At 33.9% G+C, this 27384-nt stretch overlaps 1 protein-coding gene across 2 annotated transcripts; it reads right to left on the bottom strand.

Annotated features, from left to right (window-relative positions):
* Positions 1 to 630: 630 nt before the first annotated feature.
* Positions 631 to 22990, bottom strand: LOC141290846 (acetyl-coenzyme A synthetase, cytoplasmic-like). 2 transcript variants are annotated; one of them, XM_073822981.1, is made up of 19 exons: positions 22858 to 22990; positions 21257 to 21451; positions 18658 to 18749; positions 18426 to 18529; positions 18083 to 18155; positions 15905 to 15980; positions 15263 to 15371; positions 14335 to 14382; positions 11881 to 12018; positions 11612 to 11782; positions 10548 to 10681; positions 7369 to 7501; positions 7214 to 7270; positions 6174 to 6254; positions 4992 to 5100; positions 4813 to 4881; positions 4303 to 4479; positions 2038 to 2112; positions 631 to 1955 (listed from the first exon to the last, which is right to left on the bottom strand). In XM_073822981.1, the coding sequence occupies exons 2-19, from the start codon at positions 21343 to 21345 to the stop codon at positions 1828 to 1830; spliced, it is 1863 nt and encodes a 620-aa protein (XP_073679082.1). In that variant the 5' UTR covers positions 21346 to 21451; positions 22858 to 22990; the 3' UTR covers positions 631 to 1827. The 2 variants fall into 2 exon arrangements, with proteins under 2 accessions (XP_073679082.1, XP_073679081.1); XM_073822980.1 differs by lacking the exons at positions 14335 to 14382; positions 22858 to 22990 and having other exon boundaries at positions 21257 to 21421.
* Between the last annotated feature and the right edge of the window lie 4394 nt (positions 22991 to 27384).

Here is a 27384-nt window from a genome sequence, read left to right as displayed (position 1 = left end):
TGTAACCTTTTGAATTATATTTATGCATAGCATTTTAACAGCAGCAAAAGTTCAAAGAAAGGCTTGTTTTTGGTGCACAAAATGTTAAATAATATAAAAGAACTACTTTTTTTTTTACTGTATTTCGGAAGAATGTTATTTTAGGTTGGTAAACAAATTGGTTGGGAAGATCAGAAATCTGGAGCACTATGGTCAGTAGATCTTCTACTGTTTTTGAAAGTCTCTTATATTCATCTTGGCTGCATTTATTTGCCCCAAAATGTAGTAAAAACAAGAATATTTAAAAATATTATTCCAATATAAAATAGCTGTTTTCTGTTTTAATATATTTTAAAATATAATTTATTAATGTGATTGCAAAACTTAATTTTCAGCATCATCACCCAGTCTTTAGTGTCACATGATCCTTCAGAAATCATTCTAATATATTGATTTGCTGCTCAAGAGATATTTCTTATTACTTTTACTTATTTCCTTTGTATAGCAGCAAAATATTATTTATTAAGTCATTATGGCTTTATTTATTATGAAGCAACTTAAATAAGAAAATAAAAGAAAAAGTAGAAGGGAAGGGCACACGTAAAAAACCATAAACATGAAAAAGGACAAAACCGTTTTAAAATTTCAGCACTTTAATTCACCCAGTTCTGTCTGAGACATTGTTTTGCTCAAATGATTACAAGAAAATGAATGAAAAGGAAAATACGGGGGAAAAAAAACATCTAAAGTTCAAAGATTCAGTCACTCTTCATATAGGCTAGTAAATGTTTAGAGGGTTGAGAAAAGCATTGACAGCTAATACTCATCCACAAAACAGAAATAGTTAATGCCAAGCTGGAAGAAATCAATCTGACAATAGTAACAAATACAGCCCAGAGTTGCAGTACTGGTGCACGAGAGCACCATACACTCATGAAACGACTGGAATTTGATCACTTTTCTCCTGAAAAAGTTTCGAGAAGATGCCTTCACAAATAGATTTGAACACTTTGAAATATGACTTGATGAATGGAAAGCCCACTGAACAATCTAAGTGTCATCTTCGGTTCAGAGGACTACGACAAGACCACCATAGTGGTCAGAAATGTAATTTACTCCTGTTGAGTGCGTTTACAAATGAACATACAGTCTTTATGCAGTCAACCATAGCTTTCATAACTTTCCTGAAGAAATATATATCAGTTTTCAAACTAACCTTTATCACAAAGTTGCAAACTATTCCATGAATAAAATATACATACTGTAGTTGAGTGTTAACGTTGGAGACACCTGCATGATACCATGTTATTCTGGTAAATATTAATGCATGCCACTTTGGCTTGTATAGAAAGTTCAGAAAGCAGACAGATTCAAAACACAGCGCTATTACACAGTACACAAAAAAATACAGTCTTATTTTCCCATTTTAGTGGTTGAAAAAAAATTATAACCTGTTTTGAGGTTATGTTGGCACACTGAACGCAGGACAGTATAGTCATATGAAGATTAGTAAAATAAACTGAACATGGAGAAAAGAGGAGGAAATCATAAACGGGTAATAAAAATAAACTTTCGGGGGTGAAAACAATGGTTTCTAACATACAAGTGATTCTTGTAAAAAATGCAATTAAAACTCCAAACCCAAACCTTGGGTTTTCCTAGAGATTTTTTAAAGTTGGCAAATTGCGGTAGGAATTATACATCTCTAAGTTTTTTTTTTTTTTTTCATTTTGTCTGCCCACTAGCGTTATCCTTAACTCCATTATAGCTCAGACTCATCCTCTTCCCTCCAGAACTGAAGCTTGTATGGGGGCCAGACATTGGCGGTGTGATGGATGCCCCTGGTGGTCAAACAGCTGTACAGCAGCGGTTCTCAAACAGATGCTCTATGACAGAGCTGTCTGCTAACGTAGACACATCACCTAAATCCCGCTCGTTACACGCAATCTTCCGCAAGACACGGCGCATGATCTTACCTAAGAAAACATAAAAATGCGTAAGTATCATCATAAAACTTTTTTTCGGTGAATAATACAGTAAATAGTTCGATATTAATACCTGATCTGGTTTTTGGAAGGCCGGGTGCATTCTGAATGTAGTCAGGTGTAGCTATGGCACCAATCTTCTCTCTCACTGTTTGGGAAAAAAGGAAGTAAAAAGAAAGCCTTGAACCTAAAAAAATATTCATCAATGATTTGTCAAGTCATTATTATTTAATCAGGAGTCACAAGCTCAAAACACAAAGGAAAATTTATAAAATAGTGGGGATTAACAGTAAACAAAGCAAAAAGCAAAGCAGAACAAAACAATACAAAAAGCATAACATAAAAAGCATAACACAACATAAACAGCAAAACAAAAGTTTGTCAAGTCGTTAGCATTTAATCAGTAGACGAGCTCAAAACACTTAAAGATATCATTTATAAAATAGGAAAATTCAAATAGGAAAATGTTGTAGTAGGGATTTACAGTAAACAAAGCAAAAAGCAAAACAGAACAACAAAACAAATCATAACAGTAAAAAGTATAACAAAACAACAAATATTATAACAAAACAAAAAGCCTAACACAACATAAAAATATAACAACAAAAAGCAAAACTATTTTGTCAAGTCATTATTTAATCAGTAGACAAGCTCAAACACTTCAAGGCATAATTTATAAAATAGGAAAATTAGAACTAAAATAGACAAATTTAGTGGGTATTAAAAATAAACAAAGCAAAAAGCAAAGCATAACAAAAAACAACAAAAAGCAAAACAAAACTAAACTAAAAAACAAACAAAACAGAACAAAACAAAAAGCGTACCAACATAAAAATATAACAACAAAAAGCAAAACAAAATTGTCGTCATTATTTAATCAGTAGACAAGCTCAAACACTTCAAGGCATAATTCATAAAATAGGAAAATTAGAACTAAAATAGACAAATTTAGTGGGTATTAACAAGAAACTAAACAAAAAGCAAAACAGAACTAAAAAAAAAAAAAAAAAACAATAAGCAAAACAGAACAACAAAACAAAAAGCATAACACTACATAACAAAACAAAAAATAAAATAACAAAAAGCCAAACAAAATTGTCAAGTCATTATTTAATCAGTCGACACTAGTTCAATCACTTAAAGGCATAATTTATAAAATAGGAAAATTAGAATTAAAATAGAAAAATGTTGTCATAGGGATTAACAGTAAACAAAGCAAAAAGCAAAGCAGAACAAAAAAAATAATAAGCAAAACAGAACAAAACAGCAAAAAGCATAACACAACATAAAAATAAAATAACAAAAAGCAAAACATAATTGTCAGGTCATTATTTAATCAGTAGACACAAGCTCTAAATATAAAATAAAATAGGAAAATAAAAATTAAAATAGAAAAATTAACAGAAAACAAAGCAAAAAGCAAACCAAAACAACAATATAACAAAGCATAACATAAAACAAAACAAACAGCAAAAAAAATGAAATAAAGGAAAGCATAACATAACATTAAGAACAAAAAACATAACATAAAACAAAACATAAAAAAGAAAGGCAAATAAAGCAACAAAACAACAAAAAGCATAACAATAAAAAGCACAAAAAAAAAAACATAAAACAGCAAAACAAAAACAACAACAAAAAGCATAACAACAAATAGCAAAACAAAACATAAAACAAAATGTAGCATAATATAAAACTGATTCTTCTGGGTGGCTTTTTATCTATTAAAGATTGATGGTTTAAAATAGTTTCCGTTGTATTGGAAAAAAAACAAAACATTTCAAACACACTAGATGTGCAAATTCATGCATTTTCTATGAACACTACAAGTGCTGTAATATGACATACATACATACATAAACCCAAAAAAGTAAAAACACTAGGGCTGTCAGTCGATTACATTTTTTTAATCTAATTTAAAAACACAACGTTTCGATTAATTAATCTAATTAGTCACGAAAAAACTACATTTGGCTGTGAAAACACCCACTAAATATTATTTAAAGCTATTATTTTGTTAAATGAGAAAGTATCAAGTAGACATAGCAAATAGTAGCTTTAGAAAGACAGCTATAAAAAATACATAATCTACATCACTTTACTGTAATTCTCCAACCCATCAGATTTAAAGTTTGTGTTCATTTATTTCAGCTGAGAGGCCATGCCCATCTATGCAGAGCAGCGTTCACCAAACTTGAACTTTGGAATGCAAAATTCCCACATTCGTCCCATATTCGCATGCGTATGAATGGAAGTCAGTAGAACAAAAAAATGTAGTGTGACCAGCCTTTTATTTAGCAACTAAAAGAAGACTCAAAATTCTTCTGTTCTCACATACCTTGCTTTTTAAGCTCTGCCTCCAGCTTTTGGTTGTAGTTGATTCCATCATTGAGGGTGACAAAACAGTAGAGACTCTCGCCTTTAACAGGGTGTGGCCTCCCCACAACTGCTGCCTCAGCCACAGCTTCATGCTCCACCAGAGCCGACTCCACCTCTGCAGTGCTCAGTAAGTGCCCTGGAAAAAACAGATCCACCACCAGTATATCAAAGCTTCTGCTCTAATTCAGGCCATTTTGTTGGCTACTTCAATGCTCCCTTCAATGTAAATCTCCAGAGTCATATCAGCAGAGATAGAAAACAGGCAAGAGACAAGTTTGGAATGTGTGGCCTGAATTTCATCATTAGCTTTTTTCGAAACTCGTTCGTTTGCATTATTTCAGCATCTGTAGCTCCAGTCCACACATTTTCTCTATCCACACTGGGGAATTACAAAACAGGAGACATTTTGGTATTGTGTAAATAAATAAAAGGACCAATAAATGTACAAAAGTTCTCATTCTCTACTCACCAGACACATTCAGCATGTCATCTATCCTTCCAGTGATCCAGTAGTACCCGTCCTTATCTCTGCGACAACCTGGACAGATGTATAACACCATTAACTAAAGCATGAACTGTCTCTTGCTTCACACAGTTATATGATGCTCACTTATAGTAAAACTGAAAATGAATCGTAGCACAAATTACCATCTCCAGTCACGTAATATCCAGGGAATTTCTTGAAGTAGGTTGTTTCGAACCTTTCATGGTTCCCGTAAACAGTTCTCATCACACCTGGCCAAGGCTGTTTAAACACCTGAGGAAGACAAGCTCTTTTGTTTCGCTCTGTGAAACTTCATTTTTGTTCATAAAGGTCTGACACGCTCATTCAGTAAAGATTTAACACAGACTTTCAGAATGGACTTTTATGCATAAATGGAAATGCTCGTGTGAATTTGTGACGTTTACAGATAAGGATATGACCGTAAACTGAAAGTTTTCATGCTGAGGACGCAAACTTATCTGTAAAAGCGCCTCACGGGGCAAGCCATTACGCTATTAGCTTCAAGTTTAAAATAAGGAATTCTCATGTTTTGGGCAGCTTGGATCACGTAACTCTCCTGCAGCATCTCAGTCTGTTTCCTCCACTATTTTTAGATGCATTTTGTCTATAGAAATGCGTCATTCGCATGGGCGTAAATTTCATTTAACAGTAGGGGGGGACAATAAACAATTTCTCATGAGCAATTTTTGAAGGGGACACAAAATAATACAGTCAAATTGTACATATAAAGATACACAACAATTAAAACAAGGAATTAAAAAAAGGTTTAAAACTGAATTTAAAGTGAGGTCAGTTTGGACGTAACAGTGTTCATTTAATAATGAAAATAATGGTAACAAAATAACTACAAAAAAGGAACTTTTTTTAAAGGTGCCATAGAATGCATTGAAATAATATTTTAAATTGTTCTCTGATATCTACATAGAAAGTATATGGCATAGGAAAGGGCAAAAAATCTCCAGAAATGGTTTTACAGGTCCATTTACAACCTAGGATTTGTCCCTAGAATGAAATGCTCTGTTATTTGGAAGCTTCATGAATATTAATGAGCTCCGCTCTGATTGGCTGTTTCACAGAGCTCAATAGCTCGCACATGGATAAAAATATATATTTAATTAGGAGCTCTAGCCGCTTTTAATATGCGGTTTGTTGAATCTGCCGTTTTGAATCGCGGATATTTTAGTGTGATTACTGTGATCGCATGTGATCTGTGTAAAGTTACAATGCAGAGGGAGTGCTTCCTACCACACAAGTTGAGCTGCTCCTCAGTGATTCTCAAGGTAAATAAATGAATAATGTATTTATTTTTTTCGAATTTTACTTACCAGATAGCCCTCACTTGGTCCTTCAAGTTCTTCCCCTGACTCATTTAGAATAGCAGGTACAACCCCAAAAAAGGGAAATGTCTACAGAACGAAAAAGAAAAAAACATTAACCATCATAAAATGTTAAATATTTTACCAAAATAAGAGGGATCATACAAAATGCATGTTGTTTTTTTATTTAGTACTGACCTGAAAATAGATAATTCACACAAAAGATGTTTACACATAGTCCACAAGAGAAAATTATAGGTGAATTTATAAAAATGACCCTGTTCAAAATTTTACATACGCTTGATTCTTAAATGATCCACAGCTGTGTTTTTTTTATTGTTTAGTGATAGTTCATGAGTCTCTTGTTTGCCCTGAACAGTAAAACTGCCCGACGTTCTTCAGGAAAGTCCTTCAGCTCCCACAAATTCTATGATTTTTCAGCATTTTTGTGTATTTTAACCTTTTCCAACAATAACTGTATGATAATTGTTGGAAAAGGTTAAAATGCACAAATTGTCAGCACGACTTTTTTCTTTTATTTAGCAGGAATGCACTAAATCGATAAAAAGGGACAGTAAAGACATTTATAATGTTGAAAAAAGATTTCTATTTCAAATAAACGCCGTTTCAAATTTCCACAGAAATATCTAGCAGCAATACTGATACAAACGTTTCTTAAGCACCAAATCAACATATTAAAATGATTGGTAACAGTTTAGAAGAGATAACACACATTCACTATTCACAGAGTTTTCTCCTGAACAAACTAACAATTTGCTGCTTATTAATAGTTACTAATGGTCATGCAGAATAAGGCATTAATATGTGCTTTATAAGTGCAAATAAACAGCCAACATGCTAATATTACGCATACCAATAAGCAACTAGTTAATAGTGAGAATTGCTCCTTAAAATAACGTGTTACCAAATGATTTCTCTTAGTGAAAGGAGTCTTAGTGAACATAAGAGACTTCTTTCAAATACAAAAGCATCTTACCATCCCCAAACTTTTTTAAATTTATTTATGTATTCATATCACGTTCACTCACAGCAGAGCCAGGCTTCATGGGAGTAGCAGCTGGCAGAGGGGTCATCACATGTCCACCCTGAGGAAGATACAAACAAAAGTGACCTTACAGTAGACAGTTTCAAAGCTACTTGGATGTTACTGCTTTGGTGTGAGTGAACATAATACGGCTCATACCGTCTCAGTCTGCCAGAAGGTGTCCACCACCGGACATCTCTTCTCTCCCACCACGCTATAGTACCACTGCCAGGCTTCTGGGTTTATGGGCTCCCCTACGGTCCCCAAAATCTTCAGCGAGGTCCGCTTATACCTGACGACAACAAACATGAAAACCATTCTGAATACTAATCAGAAATTAAGATCTGATCCAGTGTTGTTTTTGACAACCATCTTAGATTTAGTCTTAGTCTTAGTCTTTTGGACTAAAATGCTTCTTAGTTTTAGTCAAATTTTAGTCACTTCTATATGTGATAGTTTTAGTCCAATTTTAGTCGACGAAAAGTCAAAAAGGTTTTAGTCTAGTTTTAGTCGACGAAAAATCAAAAAGGTTTTAGTCTAGTTTTAGTCGACGAAAAATCAAAAAGGTTTTAGTCTAGTTTTAGTCGAAAAAAGTAGCCTTTTAACAAATTAATGTAGGTCATTAAGTATTTTGCTGTTGGGTAGTGTCACTTATAAGTTCTGAAAATAGCAGATCTATAGTTCAACACAATGTGAGCTTCCGGATCGACTATTTTCACCAATAATTACAATAATGAAGGAATGTTTTAGAACATAAAAGACAAAAAAGGATGGAATGCTAAAACGGCTTGCCATAATAGTATAGCAAAGAGTATTTAATGCTAAAACGGCTTGCCATAGCGTCAGATACTTTTTAAGTTTTAATCGGCATGCACAATAAGCAGAAATGTCATGCATTTTAAACGTCTGACGGACCACCCACTAACATTTTCGTCTATTCTCGTCTCGTCAACGAAAACTCACACACGTCTCGTCATGTTTTAGTCATCAACGAGCCATTTTTATCTCGTCATCGTCTCGTTATCGTCATGAAAAAAAGTGGCGTCAACGAAATGATTTCGTCATCGTCATCGTTGACGAAAACAACACTGATCTGATCATGACACTTAAGTTTAAATGACTTCAATTAGTCAATTAGTTAAAAAAAAAAAGTCTACTATTATTGTAAAATGTGGAAAAAGTAATAACAAATAATGAGTAGATGTATCTGATACTGTATCAATGTTGTGTACTGCTGGTTGAGGTCAGAAAGCTGGCGCACACTGACACCGGTTGTATGCAAAAGCACACTGCAGACAATGCACAGCGAATGGCCTTATAAACGTTGCTCTGTTTGCAGACTTTGTAAGCAAACAGAGTGCAAGACAGAATACAGAGCAATCACATAACACACAGAGATAAGTACTATCAAATGTTACTATACAGTATCATTGTAGTAGTTATTATCAAATGGGAGAAAGTGACCTAGATGCATAACAGATTACCAAGTAATGGCAAAAACAAATACATATACAGAATACTGTCAATACTTATTCATAAACATTACTCTGTATACTGTAAACACAATACTGTATATACTATATATACACAGTGTTAATAAAATATTATTAATATATATATCTACAAGCGAGTTTTAAAGAGGTTTTTTTTAGACTGTCAGCCATCTAGTCACTGTTTTTACACTGTGACTAACGAATTTACACTTTTCCAGCTATTCTTGATTATTATATCAGGATTAAGTTGCCACATTGTCACCAAGGCTGCATTTATTCAATTAAAAATATAGAAAAAGCTGTAATATTGTTAAACATTATTAGTTTAAAATAACTGAATAAATTTTACAGTGTAATTTATTCCTGTGATTCACAGCTGAATTTTCAACATTACTCCAGTCTTCAGTGTCAAACGAACATTCAGAAATCATTCTAATATTTGCTGCTCAAGAAACATTTATTAGCAATGTTGAAAATTGCTGCTAAATGTTTTTTTTTTTTTTTTTATTGAAACCATTGTTATGCTTTTTTAAGAATTATTTGATGAATAGAAAGTTCAAAAGAACAGCATTTATTTCTAATAAAAATCTTTTGTAACAACATAAGTCTACACAGTTACTTTGTCTTCATCCTTGCTAAATAAAGGTATTAGTTTCTTAAAATAAAAGTAAAGATACAGTTGGGGTCAAAAGTTTACACCCCCCTTTAGAATCTGCAAACTGTTAATCATTTACCAAAATAAGATGCATCATACAAAATGCAGAAAATAATAGTTTTTCGAAAAACCATGCATTATGAGCTCTTGAATTTGAAGATCAGGGTAAATTTTACTTATTGTGTCTTCTGGGAAACATGTAAGTATCTTCTGCAGCCTCTGAAGGGCAGTACTAAATGAAATATTTAGGCAAAATGAGAAATATGTACACATCTCCATTCTGTTCAAAAGTTTTTACCCCATGGATCTAAAAATCACACACTCATTGTTGGAAAGGGTTCAAATACACAAAAATGCTGAAAAACCAAACATTTGTGGGACCTGAAGGATTTTTCTGAAGAACAGCAGGCAGTTTAACTGTTTAGGACAAACAACTATTACTATAAAAAAAAAAAAAAACACACAGCTGTGGATCATTCAGGTAACAACACATTATTATGAATCAAGGGGGTGTAAACTTTTAAACAAGGTAATTTTTTTAATTCAACAATTATTTTCTCTTGTGGACTATATGTAAACATCTTTTCTGTGAAATATCTTATTCAGGTCAGTACTAAATAAAATTACATGCATTTTGTATGATCCCTCTTATTTTGGTAAAATAACTGACATAATTATTAGGCACATTGATATTGTGGTCATATTTAATTTCCAAGCACATTTGACCAATTCCAAACTACATCAATCTTAATAACTACTATTCATTTTGTATTTAATTATTTATAAGTGATATATAATTGTCCATGAAGGCTGGAAGTGAAAAACTCCTTATATTCAGGTGTGCAGAATTATTAGGCACATTTTCTTTTACAGAATATCAACGTTCCTAATAGTTATGCACACAGTGTATAGCAGATTCTATAAGGGAGATGTAAACTTTTGACCTCAACTGGGGATAGATAGATCGATAGATAGATAACATACCAAGCAAAAACATTTAAACAGTAGGGTACATTTCCTATATGAAGTGTCCCCCCCCCCCCCATGTCATTTTTACATTTTATTCATTTCCATTTCCACTTTTCCAGGTCTGAAAGTCACAATTTTAAAAGAGTCTGATTTCTGCACATTTTTCATGAGTGTGGAAAGCCTCCCTAGTGTACTAAATCTAGAACAGACATCAAACTTACTTCTGAACAGGCTCACTGCCGTACTTCATCAGGAGCCGGATGGCGGTGGGTGCTGTGTAGAACTTGGAGACGTGATATTTATCAACAATTTCCCACATTCGGCTTACATCTGGGTATGTGGGAAGACCCTCAAACTACAAACAGATTAAAAATTAATATTATACAAAAATGCTTACATAGATGAGTCACTATGTTTTTATTAAAGGGACAGTTCACCCAAAAATTTAAATTCTGTCATTAATTACTCACCCTTATGTCGTTCCAAACCCATAAGACATCATCTTCAGAAACACAAATTAAGATATTTTTGATGTTTTTAAGATATTTTCTGACCCTGCATAGACAGCAACGTAACTGACATGTTCAAGGCCCAGAAAATTAGCACAGACATTGTTAAAATAGTCCATGTGACATCAGTAGTTCAACCAATTTCTCATCAAATATGTGACCCTGGACCACAAAACCAGTCTTAAGTCGCTGGAGTATATTTGTAGCAATAGCCAAAAATACAAGGTATGGGTCAAAATTATTGATTTTTCTTTTATGCCAAAAATCATTAGGAAATTAAGTAAAGATCATGTTCCATGAAGATTTTTTGTAAAATTCCTACTATAAATATATCAAAATGTAATTTTTGATTAGTAATATGCATTGTTAAGAACCTAATTTGGACAACTTTAAAGGTGATTTCTCAATATTTTGATTTTTTTTGCACCCTTAGATTCCAGATTTTCAAATAGTTGTATCTCGGCCAAATATTGTCCTATCCTAACAAACCATATATCAATTGAAAGCTTATTTATTGAGCTTTCATATGATGTGTATACATCTCAGTTTTGTAAAATTTAACCTTATGACTGGTTTTGTGGTCCAGGGTCACATATATCCAAATTTGTGTTTTGAAGATGAACAAAGCTCTTGCTGGTTTGGAACGACATGAGGGTGAGTAATTAATGACAACATTTCATTTTTGAGTGATCTATCGATTTAATTGCAAGAAAGTGACAGCACAAGGAACAATGCAAAATCTGACACAAAAAGTGCTTATCAGGTGTTCCCCTCACCAACACACTGGTCGCGCCATTGGCCAGGGGTCCATATGTGATGTACGAGTGACCAGTGATCCAACCAATGTCTGCAGTGCACCAGTACACATCATCAGGGTGATAATCAAACACCATCTTAAAGGTGGCCGCAGTGTAGAGCATATAGCCACTCACTGTATGCAATACACCCTAAAGGAGCGGAAGAAAAATAGGGACAAATAAGAGACATAAATGAAAAGCAAACACCACACAGTTGAAGGAGAACAGGATTGTTTGAGAGAATCTACCTTAGGTTTCCCAGTAGAGCCGCTGGTGTAAAGGATGAAGAGCGGGTCTTCTGAATCACACCAGACAGGATCACACTCCTCTGATTCTTCACCAATCAGAGAGTGCCAACACATATCAATCTCAGGATTCCAAGGCACCTGCACCAATCACAGCACAGAGAGCATTCATAGTTAACTTGCCTTGTGTTTACACTTGCTGGTGTCACACTTCAGAAAACAATACAAAATTTAAGGAACAGGATGTTATCAAATCAGTCTGAGAAGGTCATAAATTGTAAATGATGCTGGGTTGAATCAAACAAATGCTGCTTTTAAGTCAAGTGAAGTTCCTACTTCATTCCAAAATCGTAGACATCATGTCAGTGAATTTGATTGCTTTGTAAAACTAGTGCCACGAAGTGAAGTTGCGTACTTTTTTTTTCTTGTAGCCACTCATAACCTGGCTAAATGAGTAGTATTTTCTGGACAGATTTTTTTTTTTTTTAATTCATGTCACAATCTATAAAAAGTACATTATTGTTTACAGGCACCATTTACACAGAGCAAACTTCACCAGCAGGAATTACACAAGTGACACATAACCAGATAAGTGTTTTGTAAATATTGTTTATGTAGTATTACAGTAATATTTTGAATTTGCATTTTTATATTTTGAGTTTATTTTCATTTTAGTCTGTTTAAGTAGTGGTTTTGTAATTTTTAGGAATTTGTTTTTAAATTTCTATTTAACTATTTTTGTTCTTTTCTTAGTTGTCATGTTAATTTTAGTTTTAATAACTGTAATAATTGTAAAAACTTGTAATAATTGTATTTCAGTTATTTGCAAAGACAAAATCTAATTTTCATTGTTCCATCTAATATTTATTTTTATCACTGCTTTATTTCAATTAACTAACAATTTTACTTTTTTTTTTTTTTTTTTTTTTTTTTTTTTTTTTAGTCATAGTTAACAGTAACACTGAACCAGATCCACCAAATAGTCCAGTTGCAAAGAACAATTTCAGGCAATTTTATAGCTAAAATAAACCACTTTTTACTCAGGAATTTATGTACTTTTCAACCTCTTTACTATAAAACAAGCTTGTTTTTGTTTTTATATACAGTGCCCTAATTTTTTTTCACATTTTCTTATGTTGCAAAACAATGGCAGATAACTGCCAAATGTTGATGTGCAAATCTTGTTGCATCATACCCCCCCCAAAAAATTGAGGCTGTAAAGGTGCTTCAGCTAATTATTGAATACTTATGCAATGTACTTATTTCCGTTTATTAATTTTTAATAAATTTATGAAGTTGTGACAATTCTGTTTTTGCTTTGTCATTATGGTGCATGGAGTGTAGATTATTGTGGGGAAAAAAAGTACTTTACAAACAGTTTAACGTAAGGCAGCAAGATAAAACGTGAAAAAAAAAAAACCAGAAGGGGTATGAATACTTTCACAAGGCACTGTAGGAGCGTATTTGAGGTGGTAAAAACGCATTTTTTAAATACATTTAATCCAGAATGACTTAAAAGCAGCAAAAATAATGTAAAGAGTGTTGTATGCAAATAATGCATATAACATCTTATTTAGAGGCTCAACTTGGTATTTCAGTCAGACTTCTTTGATTCATTCAGTTCAATCTAACCAAAGTGAACGGAGCGCAGAAGTCGGCTTTAGTCAAAGCTGTCAAAACTGAAAGAGAAAGCATCTGAAAAGATCAGGTTGAGTTAATAACACAAAACACAAAAACACTAATGGACAAACAAAAAAAGAGACATGAACGCAACAGTGAAACTCTACAGATCTAGTTTTTCATGCAGAGACTGAGGGAACACTACGTGAACACTTGAGTTTATTTAAGTGACAAGGGCACTTGCATAGAGCTCACAGGAGAGAGTTAGTGTTTGACTACATAGAGAGAGCCGTCAAACCCATTAGACAGTCTGAGCGGAAATAGTTTCAGCACATACAACTGCTAACACAAGAGAGAGCAATTAGAGTCTAGTCACTACCATGATATAAGAGCTTTCCAGATACGCTTGTGGTGAAATCGTGCACTAGTGGACCAATAAAGTTTATGTGAGGACATGGACACAAGATGTGACTATCAGTACTTTTACTAGGCACAGTAAAAGGTTTTCAGTGCTAGCCCATGGATCAGACTTGGCGATCAGATCAAATCACAAACATTATTAATGCTGAACTTAACATTTTATATCCACTAAGATGTATTCAGACATTAATGGCTATAAAGACGGCTCACAACTTATGGATGAACGCCAAATCTGATGCATGTGTAAATGGTGTAAATTGCATTTGCAAAAGCAAACACACAGAGACACATTGTGTTCTGAGAGAAGAGTGATAAAGGTCATCCAAAGAGCCGCCCGTGAGCACACAAACCCGGTTTAATAAGACAGGAGGAGTTTAAACAAAACAAAAGTTATGCACAAAAGGAGACATGAAATACCTGTGGGGGGGGACGGACCTTCCTTACTCTTTCTTTCTGTTTCTCCTGCTACAGGGGGGTTAATGGAGAGATTACTCACACCGAAAGAGGAAAAGGACACACAGACATGGACCCACACTGAAGGAGGAAATGAAATGCCAAAGATATTTAATATAAAGGGCCAATTTACACGATTAGAATCACTGTTTTAAAACAGGTCATCTTGCGTTGATGAATGCCACACATATTATCTTCAAATGTTGCAAAGGTCTTCAGTACAACAGCTCAGAGAAATCATGCCAGGCCTTTATGGATTTACAACAGTGACAAAACCTTTAATAACCGGGATATATCTGTGACACTCAGGACAATGCAAGATTCAAAACTCCACAGGAGATGTACAGGACAAGTGTTAACATTTGAGAAACCAGAACAAAGGGATACTGCAGGACTTTTTCATCTGAATCTATCCCCTATTTAGTTGGACAGCTCTTCGTTGACTCATGGTTTCACGCACAAAGTGTGTGGCTTCTTTTTAGCCTAGAAAGTCAGAAAGCCAACTTACAGGGCTTTGATGATAAAACCCCATCATTTTAGATAAAGCAGCGCAACTTTTGGCATTGATGATATAAAAAAAAATGTTCCTTGAGTAGCAAACCAGCATGTTAGACTGATTTCTTTAAGGATCATGTGACACTGAAGACATAATGATGATGAAAATTCAGCTTTGCATCACAGGAATAAATTAGGTTCTAAAATATATTAAAAACAGTTTTTTTAACCATACTACTGTTTTACTGTATTTCTGATCAAAGACTTGGTTAGTTTAAAGACTTTCTACAAAAACACCTGTAGTAATGTGGAAATGTCCAAATAAGTAAGAAATAAATTAAGATGAAAAAAAAAAAAAAAAACAGTGTGAAGGCTGTGGTGCAGTTATTAGGTTTACCTGCAGATCGGGGCAGGCACGTTTCGCTGGGGGTGAAACCGATCCAGACAAAGCCTCATCTTCCTTTGTGAGGTGTTTCAGCATTATACACTTTTCCACTGTGAAAGACCTGACAACATAAAAGACATTAAAGAATTAAATTAAACGTGAACCCGGACCACAAAACAAGTCATAAGGGTAAATCTTTTTACATTGAGACTTATCATCTGATCATCAGATGAACAGATGTTTCCATTGATGTATGGTTTGTTAGGATAGGACAATATTTGGCTGAGACACAACTATTTGAAAATCTGGAATCTGAGGGGGCAAAAAAGTATAAATACCAAGAAATCACCTTTAAAGTTGTCCAAATGGAGTTCTTAGCAATGCATATTACTATTCAAAGATTACATTTTGATATATTTATGGTAGGAAATTTACAAAATATCTTAATGGAACATGGTCTGATTATTTATGCCATTAAAAAAAGAACTGAATTGGTGAACCAAACCGGAAACAAACATCTAATTTCCAGTCACCTATCATGGTTCTTTACTGCTGTGCTTCCACGTTTAATAAAGTGGTCACTGTGAGTACGTGCACATATGATAAGCACTGCACAACAGTTCGTTTTTACAAGTTAACTAGTGTTTATCATACTTGTCCCTGCATTTCTGTAGCGCCTCGTCAGCTATAAGCTTCAGGTTGATCAGCTTATCACCGCGGTAAAAACCATCTGGGGAAGGAAAGAGAGAGAAACACACCATAAAACAACTTTTAATAACTTTATTTACCTAAAATCTCATTTTCACAGATAATCCCGAACAAAACTAAAACAGTAAACTTTTATTAGGTGATAACAGATACTGGTCTTATCATGGCTGAGATGTGCATTTTATGGTTATAGCTCACAATAAGCTCACAAACTGTCAACCCCAATGCAATGTCAAAGACTTCAGCTTTACCTACAAGTCTAATATCAGAATAATAATTTGAGTGGGATGTCTCTTTTACAATTACAATCAGACTAAGTATATATCCTGAAATTTGGCAACAAGACTGATCAATATAGTCCAGAATAAACCATATTAAAGGAGTAACTCACTTTCAGAACACTCACCCTCTTGTCATCCAAGATGTTCATGTCTTTCTTTCTTCAGTCGTAAAGAAATGTTTTTTTGAGGTAAACATTACAGGATTTCTCTCCATATAATGGACTTCTATGGTGCCCCGAGTTTGAACTTCCAAAATGCAGCTTCAAAAGGCTCTAAACGATCACAGCCGAGGAAGAAGGGTCTTGTCTAGCGAAACGATCAGTTATTTTCTAAAAACATTTACAACTTATATACTTTTTAATCTCAAACGCTCGTCTTGCCAAGCTAGACAAGATGAGCATTTGAGGTTAAAAATTATATAAATTGTAATTTTATTATAATAACCCATTGTTTCGCTAGATAAGAACCTTCTTTCCTCGGCTGTGATCGTTTAGAGCCCTTTGAAGCTGCATTTTGGAAGTTCAAACTCGGGCCACCATAGAAGTCCATTATATGGAGAGAAATCCTGAAATGTTTTACTCAAAAAAAAAAAAAAAAAAAAAAAAAAAAATCCTTACGATTGAAGAAAGAAAGACTTGAGCATCTTGGATGACAAGGGGGTGAGAGCACATTTTCTGTAAATTTTTGTTCTGAAAGGGAACTACTCCGTTAATTACAGAATTTTCATTTTAGGGTGAACTATCCCTTTAATGACTGATTATGCTACACATCCAAATCAAACTTAAAGGGATGGTTCGGAGTAGAATTGACTTCATTGCTATGCACTCCGAAGCCCATGTAAATACCCCATCCGAAGTTTTTTTTACCTTAGTCAAACATTTATGGAGATATTAGAGTTTTTCGAATTGCTTGTTACAGGAGTGAATGGTACATGTGATGTATCTCGTAAATTGCACCACTAAACGTGCAAGTAATCTTACCAAACTTGTACAGTAGTGTAAATAGGTTATGTACTCACAAAACGCCGCATCAGAACATTTGTAAGTCCACCATGAGTGTTTTAAAAACACGTTTTAGCCGATCCCTACTAGTCTCAAAAACTACAAATGGCGACACGTCGACGTCACCTCCCTGGTTTGAAAAAAGCACGTAAAAGTCCTCCTACAAGTTGACATGCACACAGATGTAGTAGGAGGACTTTTACGTGCTTTTTTCAAACCAGGGAAGTGACGTCGACGTGTCGCCATTTGTAGTTTTTGAGACTAGTAATTCTCGGGTAAAACGTGTTTTAAAACACTCATGGTGGACTTACAAATGTTCTGATGCGGCGTTTTGTGAGTACATAACCTATTTACTCTACTGTACAAGTTTGGTAAGATTACTTGCACGTTTAGTGGTGCAATTTACGAGATACATCACATGTACCATTCACTCCTGTAACAAGCAATTCGAAAAACTCTAATATCTCCATAAATGTTTGACTAAGGTAAAAAAAAAAACTTCGGATGGGGTATTTACATGGGCTTCGGAGTGCATAGCAATGAAGTCAATTCTACTCCGAACCATCCCTTTAACCCAAAAACTCCTTCTCCTTTCTAAACTTGCCAAACTGTCAGCATTTAGTTCCCTGTCAGTCACTACTCAAAAACCGTAGCGGCAGGCTAAACAGCTTTTGACAGTAATACGATTACACCATTTCTAATCCCTAGACTTGTGAACAAAAGTGAAACGCTGTGCTCTTTTGCAGTAGATGGAAATGTAGCTGATTAACTTTGGGATTATCTGCTATAAGATTAAACACTTTGAGTAAATTACATCCGACTTTTTGGCACACTTTCCTTACCTGCCGTTATAAGAATACAGCATTGAGAGTCCATGATCCTTTCACACAACGACTCGGCAGAAAAACCGGCAAACTGGGTGGAGACCACATACAAAAGGAGAGTGTATATATAGTGTTGCAACAACATATTGTGATATTTCTTATGTATTAAATGTTTGACACAGTGCCAAATCTTTCTGCAAACAATCCAACTGTTAAAAGAAAAAAGTCAGATTGAGATCACAACTTGAAAAACATGTATGGGTGCTTTGCTTTTACATGTCTCATAAAAAGCTGGTTGGCCAACGCAGCTAAAATCCAAGAGAAGACAAGCTAAGTAATTTGCAAATGACAAAGGACTGACCACGATAGAGTGGACCGCTCCAATCCGAGCACAGGCCAACATGGCCACCACCAGCTCCACCACCATGGGCATGTAAATAGATACACGGTCACCTTTCTTCACGCCTGGATGGTCAGAGAGAGAAAAATAGAATGAAAAGAGTATAAGCTTAATACACAACATCAATGTCAAATTTTTAACCAGCTGCTGGTCACTCTTATACCAAGTTCAAGAGCTTTTGTTTTTTTTTTACCTTGGGACTTGAGGACATTCGCAAACTTGCAGACTTGCTGAAGCAGTTCTCTGTAGGTCACCGTCTTCTCATCTCCAGGTTCATTACCCTCCCTGTACAAAAAAATGCAAGCAAAGAGCAGAAAATCAGCATATTAGAATGATTTCTGAAGGATCATGTGACATTGAAGACATATGTGACCCTGGACCACAAAACCAGTCATAAGGTTAAATTTGACAAAACTGAGATTTATACAGATTTATATGAAAGCTCAATAAATAAGCTTTCTATTGATGTATGGTTTGTTAGGATAGGACAATATTTGACTGAGATACATCTATTTGAAATCAGAAATCTGAGGATGCAAAAAAATCAAAAAGACTGAGAAAATCACCTTTAAAGTTGTCCAAATTAGGTTCTTAACAATGCATATTACAAATCGAAAATTACATTTTGATATGTTTACAGTAGGAATTTTACAAAAAATCTTCATGGAACATGATCTTTACTTAATTTCTTAATGATTTTTGGCATAAAAGAAAAATAAAAAAAATTTTGACCCATGCGATGTATTTTTGGCTATTGCTACAAATATACCCCAGCGACTTAAGACTGGTTTTGTGGTGCAGGGTCACATATATAGGGCTGTGCTATTAATCGAAATTCAGTTTCGAATTTGGCTTCAAACGATCATGAAAATACAGTAATCGAGATAAACGATTATTGCACCACATTCTGCCCCCTTTCTAGTGGTTCGCTTTCACTCCTCCATAAAAGCCTAATTTCACATGCAAATCAGCTAAATCATGTAACGTTTTACATTAATGTTTCTTTGATGTTGTGTTTTTAGAAGCAAGAAAGAAAACTTGTGTATTTTGCTCAGAAACAGAGCAGAACTCGAGGTGCACGCGTAAACGGTCAAACACACAAATATTTCAAAAAGAGGCGTTTGGTGATTATTATCATAATCGTGTTAAAAAATCGTGATTACAATATTGACCAAAACAATCATGATTATAATTTTTGCCAAAATCCAGCAGTCCTAGACATATATAAACATAGAGAACAGTTATTTTAAATAGTAATAATATTTTACAATATAACAAACCAACCAAAATTTATTTAGACACCATTGATATTTTTTACTAGTGGGTGGAGGGTCTATAGATCAGTTATGTAAGTGAGGATAGCAAAATAAAAATAAAATTCTTCATACGGTGGAACACCAGTAAAATTGATAAAATTTTGAAACCAAAAATTTGATTTGAAACTTGACCATGTTTTGTTACAAACATTTTTATCAAAGTTATCTGAGATCATCAAGATGATTTTTTTCTGACACAGTTTAACTCTTCAGTTCTTGTCATATTTTCTTAACTATAGTAACTAAACTAAAATTTCATGTAAGAAATGTGTCTGAATACATTTTGGTTTGAGTGTATTACTGTATTTTTGACTAAATAAATGCAGCCTTTATGAGCATAACATGCCCTAAACTTTCAAACAGAACTTTCAAACATATTTTCTAACAAAGTTAATTCATTACCAGTCATGACACTTGTGTTCAATAGCAAGGTATGAACATTAGACCCTGAACAGGTTAATAAAACATGTTTGTGCATCTCCTAGTTTCACCTTAATGTTCAATACTACATTTTAACTCTCAATGTTTGATTCTGATACATTTCAATTACCGTAAACCTCTGATAATGCTTATTTTGGTGCGAGAGGCGTCCTTAAATGTCCCTTCCAGGTTAACAAGTAACTTTTTATTTTGACTTTGTATGTCAGCTGACAATCTTAAAATAGAACGGAAAAGTCTGGCAAAAGACAACGAGTGCAGAAGACGAGATCCATACTTGAGCATTTCAAAATGAATTCTGAAATGATCTGAACTTATGGCGTAACAAGAAACAATTGAAAACTTCACAATTGCTAAACCAGCATTGCGGAAGCAGAGAACCAGCAACTGCCCCAAGCAATATTTGTTGTATGTAAAGTGTTTGCAGGCTATTTTTGGTCGATCTGAATGCTAATGAACAATGACTGCCAAAAACGTCCTCATGAACTGCATGGCATCCAGCACAGATAAAGTGATCCATTGCAATGCACATTAAGAAATAAACATTATGAAGATGCAACACATGCAGGTGCATGGCTATTGGCTTGAGCTTGTTCAAGCTTCCATGATTTACTTAAATAGCTTGAGAGTCTAAATTTATCTGTCTGTCAGCATTTGCCATATTAATGTATTAATAGCTCAGGCCCAGTAATATTACTGACCTGGAAGGGATCTAAACCATGTAGGTTTGTGGCCAAATATCCAGGTCTCAACCTGAATGCAACTGTGGTTCAATCTTGAGCTTAAAGAACTGGGCTGATTACCGACTGACATCCTGAACCGTGCGCAATCATCATAAACCAATGTTGATTCAGAGGTATTACGTGTACTGTTCTGCATGTTTTATATAATAACATTGGCTAAAATGACAGTTAAAAGGCACATTGAAAATCACAACAGTAACAACTCTCTCAAAATACAAGAAAAGGCTCCTAATGTCACATGCGCAACTTTCAGGCTAAACTGAAACAGTAAACCACATGCTTCACAAATACTAACCAGTAAAAAGCCACTTTGTCACCCAATTTCCTCTCATGGACGTTGCGGTCCAATACATTATAGCTGATGTTGGTTGTGGCACCTTCCATGCACTTCACGAAAATTTCACCCTTGGTCACATCGAAGTTGTAGTCCAGGAACTTCCCGGTGTATTTTGTCTTCCAGAAAAATCTTTGGCGACATCTCCCCAGAACTCTGGACACAACAGAACATTAATGCACAAAGCAAAACCATAGCAAAACCATAAACAAATTTTCTTAGCTATCAATGGTACTAGTATAAAAAAAGAGAAAAGAAAAAGGAAGTACATTTAGCCCAAGTAAGGATAAAAGTATTTACTAAATAAAAGTAACAATAATAAATGCATTAATGAATTAATGACATACTAATATTGTTAAAAACTATATATTTTAATTGTACTAAGACAAATAGTTGTCTTTTAGTATTTAAAAAAATAAAACAACAACAGTACATCAACAGTGTTTATTATTATTATTACAAAATATAACAAAAATACTACAATACTTTAATTGCATTGGTATAAACAGAGGGTGATGTTTTTTAAGCATATCTACAAAGAAAACAGTGCTTTTTCTATGAAGTGCATCTGGGCTAAATATTTAAGTATTTACAAAATAAAAACAACAATAATAAATGCATTAATGAATTAATGACATACTAATATTATTAAAACATTATATTTTAAATGTACTAGCACAAATAGTTTTATGTATTTTAGTATTTGAAAAATAAATAACAATACATCATACATGTATTGATATAAACAGAGGGCAATGTTTTTTAAGCATATCTACAAAGACAATACTGCTTTTTCTATGAAGTGCATGTGGGCTAAAAAAAAAAAATTATATATATATATATATATATATATATATATATGTATATATATATATTATTTTTTTTTAAGTATTTTAAAAATAACAAAAACAAAAATAAATGCATTGATAAAATACTATTATTCTTAAAGTCATATGTTTAAATTGTACTAACACAAATCGTTTTATGTTTTTTAAAGTATTTTTAAAATAAAACATTAACAATACAACATTAGTGTTTATTATTATTATTACAAACAACAACAAAAACACTACAATATTTTCAGCTGTATTACTATAAACAGTGGGTAATATTTTAAGCATATCTACAAGGAAATGTGGTGTTTTTTTTTCTACGAAGTGAATGTGGGCTAAGTAACAATTATTTTTAAAATAACAGTAATAAGCATATTAACAACATTATTAAAAGCAAAAATACTATATTTTATTTGAGTTGTACTAGTATAAACAAAGATTAATGATTTATTAAAGCATATCTACAAGGGAATGTGGTGTTTTATTTCTAGGAAGTGCATGTGGGCTCAGTTTTAACATTTAATAATATTGCTAATAACAATAACACATTAATTATACACGAACAACTAAATGAAGCTATGCTGGTTAGATCCTACAATAACAAAAAATACACAACTTCATCATAGGTGGGTACTGATGTCCAGAAGTGCTGTCTACCAAGTGCACAATGCTTTGAGATACAGCCAAGTAAAGCTTTTTCCCTCAAAATAACAGATCAATGAAACTCACCCTCAGGAGATTCGACAGATTTGATGTAGAGCTCTTTGTATTTCTCAAAGCTGGGGATGTGCGCTTCTTTCTTGATGTCCCCTGAAGCATGTAACACATCCTCGCCTGGTGCCTTGTCAGGAATCATTTTAATAACTAATTCAATGGACAAAACTAATACAAAATCACCTAGAAAAACACAAACGATCACTGGCCTAACGTGTGTAAGTCACTTCCGTGTGGGAGAGTTTCACTCCCATGCAGGCGTTGTGTGCATTGAGAAATGTTGAACAAATGAAAAGTTCAATCTTGCTTTAAATCCAGATGCTTCTATTGTGTTTTGATGAAGCGGCGACGATTCGGAGTCAGTTCGCAAAGGACGAGCTGTCCGAGACGCGTTTAAAGATTGAACTTGCAATTACTAATATTGTTATTATAAACAAGCTTAAATGTTGCTCCGACGATTGCAGAGGAAATAACAAAATAAGTTTGTCTTTAGAAGAAATCCTACATGCAGAAAATATAAGTAAAAAAATCAAGATGCACTTGAGAGCTGTCAAACAGACAGCAGGTCTCCTCCAGCTTGAGGTTATCTCGTGTAAAATCGATTAAAACTGGAAATAATTCCCGGCAATAGAGAGGAAATGCAGCCTTTGACTGGTTCAAACATGCAATCAAAATAGTCGTGCATGCAGCATGAGATTAGTCATTCTTCCACGCGTGGATTGCAAATCCTAAATGTCTGCAAGAGGACAGCCATTGAAGCGTAGAAATAATGTACAAGGCTAGAATGGCAATTATCGTGAAACGTAAACGCGTAGATGGGCGGAGCTTAATCTACCGGATGTTGTTTCGGCTCGATATGACAGCTCGAGCGCTTCGTTTTTTTTAACAAAATTATAGAACGCTGTAATCAACAAAAAGAAGAAATGCCAGTACAAACACACAAATAAATAAAATATAAAAAATTAAATATAAATATAAAATGGGGTATATACACTGATCTATAATAGAGAACTGGATTGCTCATGACGTCATAAAAGTGAAGCCACCGCGCCGCCATATTAGTATTCCCTAGTATTCGCATACATTCCATTGAATGAATAGGAAACTATACGATTTTATTGAGAAAACATCACATAACAAGTCAGTGTTTTTATACCTGAAGTCTCACTGTACATTTTCACAATGCAAACGTCCTAAGCATGTAAACGGTTAATGTTGGGAATTCCCTCTGCTTATTAAAAATGTACGTTCATAGCCTACATTACAGTCGCGTACATCAGATAAACAAACATCATACGATCTCAGTACAGTTATTCACGGTTTATGTCATTTTGTTGTTTATATTCGTACAGTAGACTAACTGCATGTTTCAACAATATTTAATAGTAACGTTATTCGTTTTGAAGCAGGTAATGATTTGTTCGTTAAATTAATAATTAATTCAACATACACGGCATTTTACTCAGATGGAAACGGTAATGTTAGTAAATCATTACAGAATTTTCTGATCTGAAGAGTCTGAAATAGTTGTTGCTCAATCAGTTGACTACAAATGGTACAGACTTAAAGACATAAGATTTATTTCAAAGATTTGAATTTCAATATAACGAGCAATATAGTAACAGAGACTTGTATTATTTACTGTATAATCGAATCAATTTCAGATACTAATACCAGATATATGGTACTGTGTATTATTTCCTGCATAATTAGGTACATAAAGAAATATATTTAGTGTTGGATCAGATACCCGTATCTGTAAGTGCGCAGCTGACACACCCACCTGAACGATTTCAATATATCGCTTATCCAGCCCGAAAAGACCATAAACATTCCAGAAAACATCTTAAGTAAAAAATTAATTTACATACACATATCCTAAAAACTAATCCTGTGTGAAAGATACGCTTCAAATCGGGTGATTTTAGGTCAGCAATTTACATGTGACTCAATGGCGCTCTCTGCAGGTAGGGAATAGTAAGATGGCGGATCGAACACTTCCGGTGGCTTCACTGCCTAACGGCAGTTTAGAACGCAATGAGCAATCCAGTCATTATATAGATCAGTGGGTATATAACGTTAAGTCTCAGACGGTATTTATCAACGAAGTTAGGGGTTTTATTAGTGAATTTATATTTATTTATTTGAAATCTAATCAAAAGTATACACGTGTTAATCTCATTTTGAACAATATATTTAGTGTATTTAGCAAAACTGGAATTTCTTGAATTTCCAGTAGATTTAGTATAGCATCTCTTATTACTATAACTGTATTATTATTTTTGTAATCAAATTGCAATTTGCAAAACTTTTAAGTATGCTAAATGATACAACTTTAAACGATTAATATTCAAAAACTGGCAAAGATCGTAACTTATCTATATCATATTTAATATTACAGTTTTTTATACAATCGCAAGGACACATTTCTAAAGGTCACTTTTTAAATCTTTTCACACAGCTAGCACAACAGTCTATATATGTGAGCTAAACTGTGGATCATTTATCATTGCTTTGACGCAATATGCATTTATTGACGACATCTATCAAATTACATGAATTATTTTCTCATTTCGACACAAACACCACCCAAACGTATACTATTCAAGCCAATTTGCAAGTTTACACCCGTTTTCATTTCTACAGTAATATCAGAGAAAAATATGTGACTCTGGACCACAAAATCAGTCATAAGGGCTTTTAAATTGAGATGTATACATCATAAACAAGCTGAATAAATAAGCTTTCCATTGATGTATGGTTTGTTAGGATAGGACAATATTTGGCCGAGATACAACTTGAGAATCTGAAATATGAGGTTGCATTTTTTTTTTTTTTTTTATAAAATCGCCTTTAAAGTTGCTCAGAAAAAGTTTTTAGCAATGATATATTTACGGTAGGAAATTTACAAAACAGTTTCATGGAACACGATCTTTACTTAATATTCTAATAATTTTTTGCATAAAAAGAAAAATCGATCATTTTGACCCATACGATGTATTGTTGGCTATTGCTACAAATATACCAGTGCTACTTATGACTGGTTTTGTGGTCTAGGGTCACATATGATTGTAAAAAATCAAGTTGCATGTAGTTGAACATCTTCACAAGTTGAATGACTTGATTTAAAACATTAATGAAGTGTTTTGGTAGTTTTAGTGCATTTTGAATGTGAAATGAACTGCTGTATCAAGTTAAAAGCTGGTTAGGAGAACTGTGTGAAGTTTGGAATATGTTACTTTAGTATTGAGAAATGTGTCCTAGCTATTGTACAAAAACCTGTAGTATTAAAAGCCGTTATAATGTTATCAGATTTCAATGCAGCACTATGGCGGTTTCGGATTTCTTTCTGGGCCACCAAACGCCCTCTAGAGGAAGAACCGTATGCGGCCCATATAATAGAAGTAATTCGAATCATTGGCACACAATGGCAGCGCGAGGCTTACGGAGCATGTTGGAGCTCAACATGACCTCTACCGGACGGAGGGCCGTCGTTATAACCAAAACAGTCAAGCCAAACAGTTTGTGTAGGCTTTTTTTTTTAAATAAAAAAAACGATGGAAAGGAAAAATTAAAGGAAAACATAAAACCTTTAAAAACAGACAGTGTGACAACTCAAAACGTACGTTGTGTTCTTATAGCGCATTACTTCGGATGGTTAAAATAATTCGTTTAAACTGAGCACCTCGTTTAGCGCCCCTTCTGGCTATTATCTCTACTGCAGTTGAATCTTATCCCAAAGCTTGCTTTGCCACTCAGTGTAGCACATGTAATTCATTTGCCTCTTCTGATACTCATTCACAGATTTTGACAGTGTCAAAACAAAATACAGAACAAATACTCTCATAACACCACGTTTTTTTTTTTTTATCTTTTCCAATAATGGTTAATGAATTTTTCTAATTTACTCTTATAATAATGAAAAAATGGATAAAATTTATAATAGATCATTTTATTTATTAACGTCACTTAAAGTTCTCAGACACTCACAAATTAAAGACTTTACACAAAAATGAAAATTCAGTCATTAATTATTTACCCTCACGTTGTTCCAAACTCATAAAACCTTTGCTCATTTTCGGAACACAAATTAAGATATTTTTGATGAAATCCGAGAGCCTTCTGATCCTGCATAGACAGCAATGACACATTCAAGCCCCATAAAGGTAGTAAGGATATCAGTGGTTCAACCATAATTTTACAAAGCTATGGCAAAACTTATGCGCAAAACAAAAATAACTTTATTCAACAATTCTTCAATTCTGCTTCACCACATCACTGATGTCACATGGACCATTTTAACTTTGTCCTTACTGCGTTTCTGTGCCTTGACCGTGGTAGGACCCATGCTGTCTATGGAGCGTCAGAAAGCTCTTGGATTTCATCAAAATATCTTAATTTGTGTTCCAAAGACGAACAAAGGTATTACTAATTCGGAACAACGTAAGGGTAAGTAATTAATGACTATTTTAATTTGAGTGAACTATCCCTTTAAATTCTCATGCACTCTCACGCCATATATTAAAAACACAAACACAGGTG

Source organism: Garra rufa, chromosome 18 (genome assembly GCF_049309525.1).
Source record: "Garra rufa chromosome 18, GarRuf1.0, whole genome shotgun sequence".
NCBI classification, from domain to species: Eukaryota; Metazoa; Chordata; class Actinopteri; order Cypriniformes; family Cyprinidae; genus Garra; species Garra rufa.
This window is presented reverse-complemented; position numbering and strand designations above follow the sequence as displayed.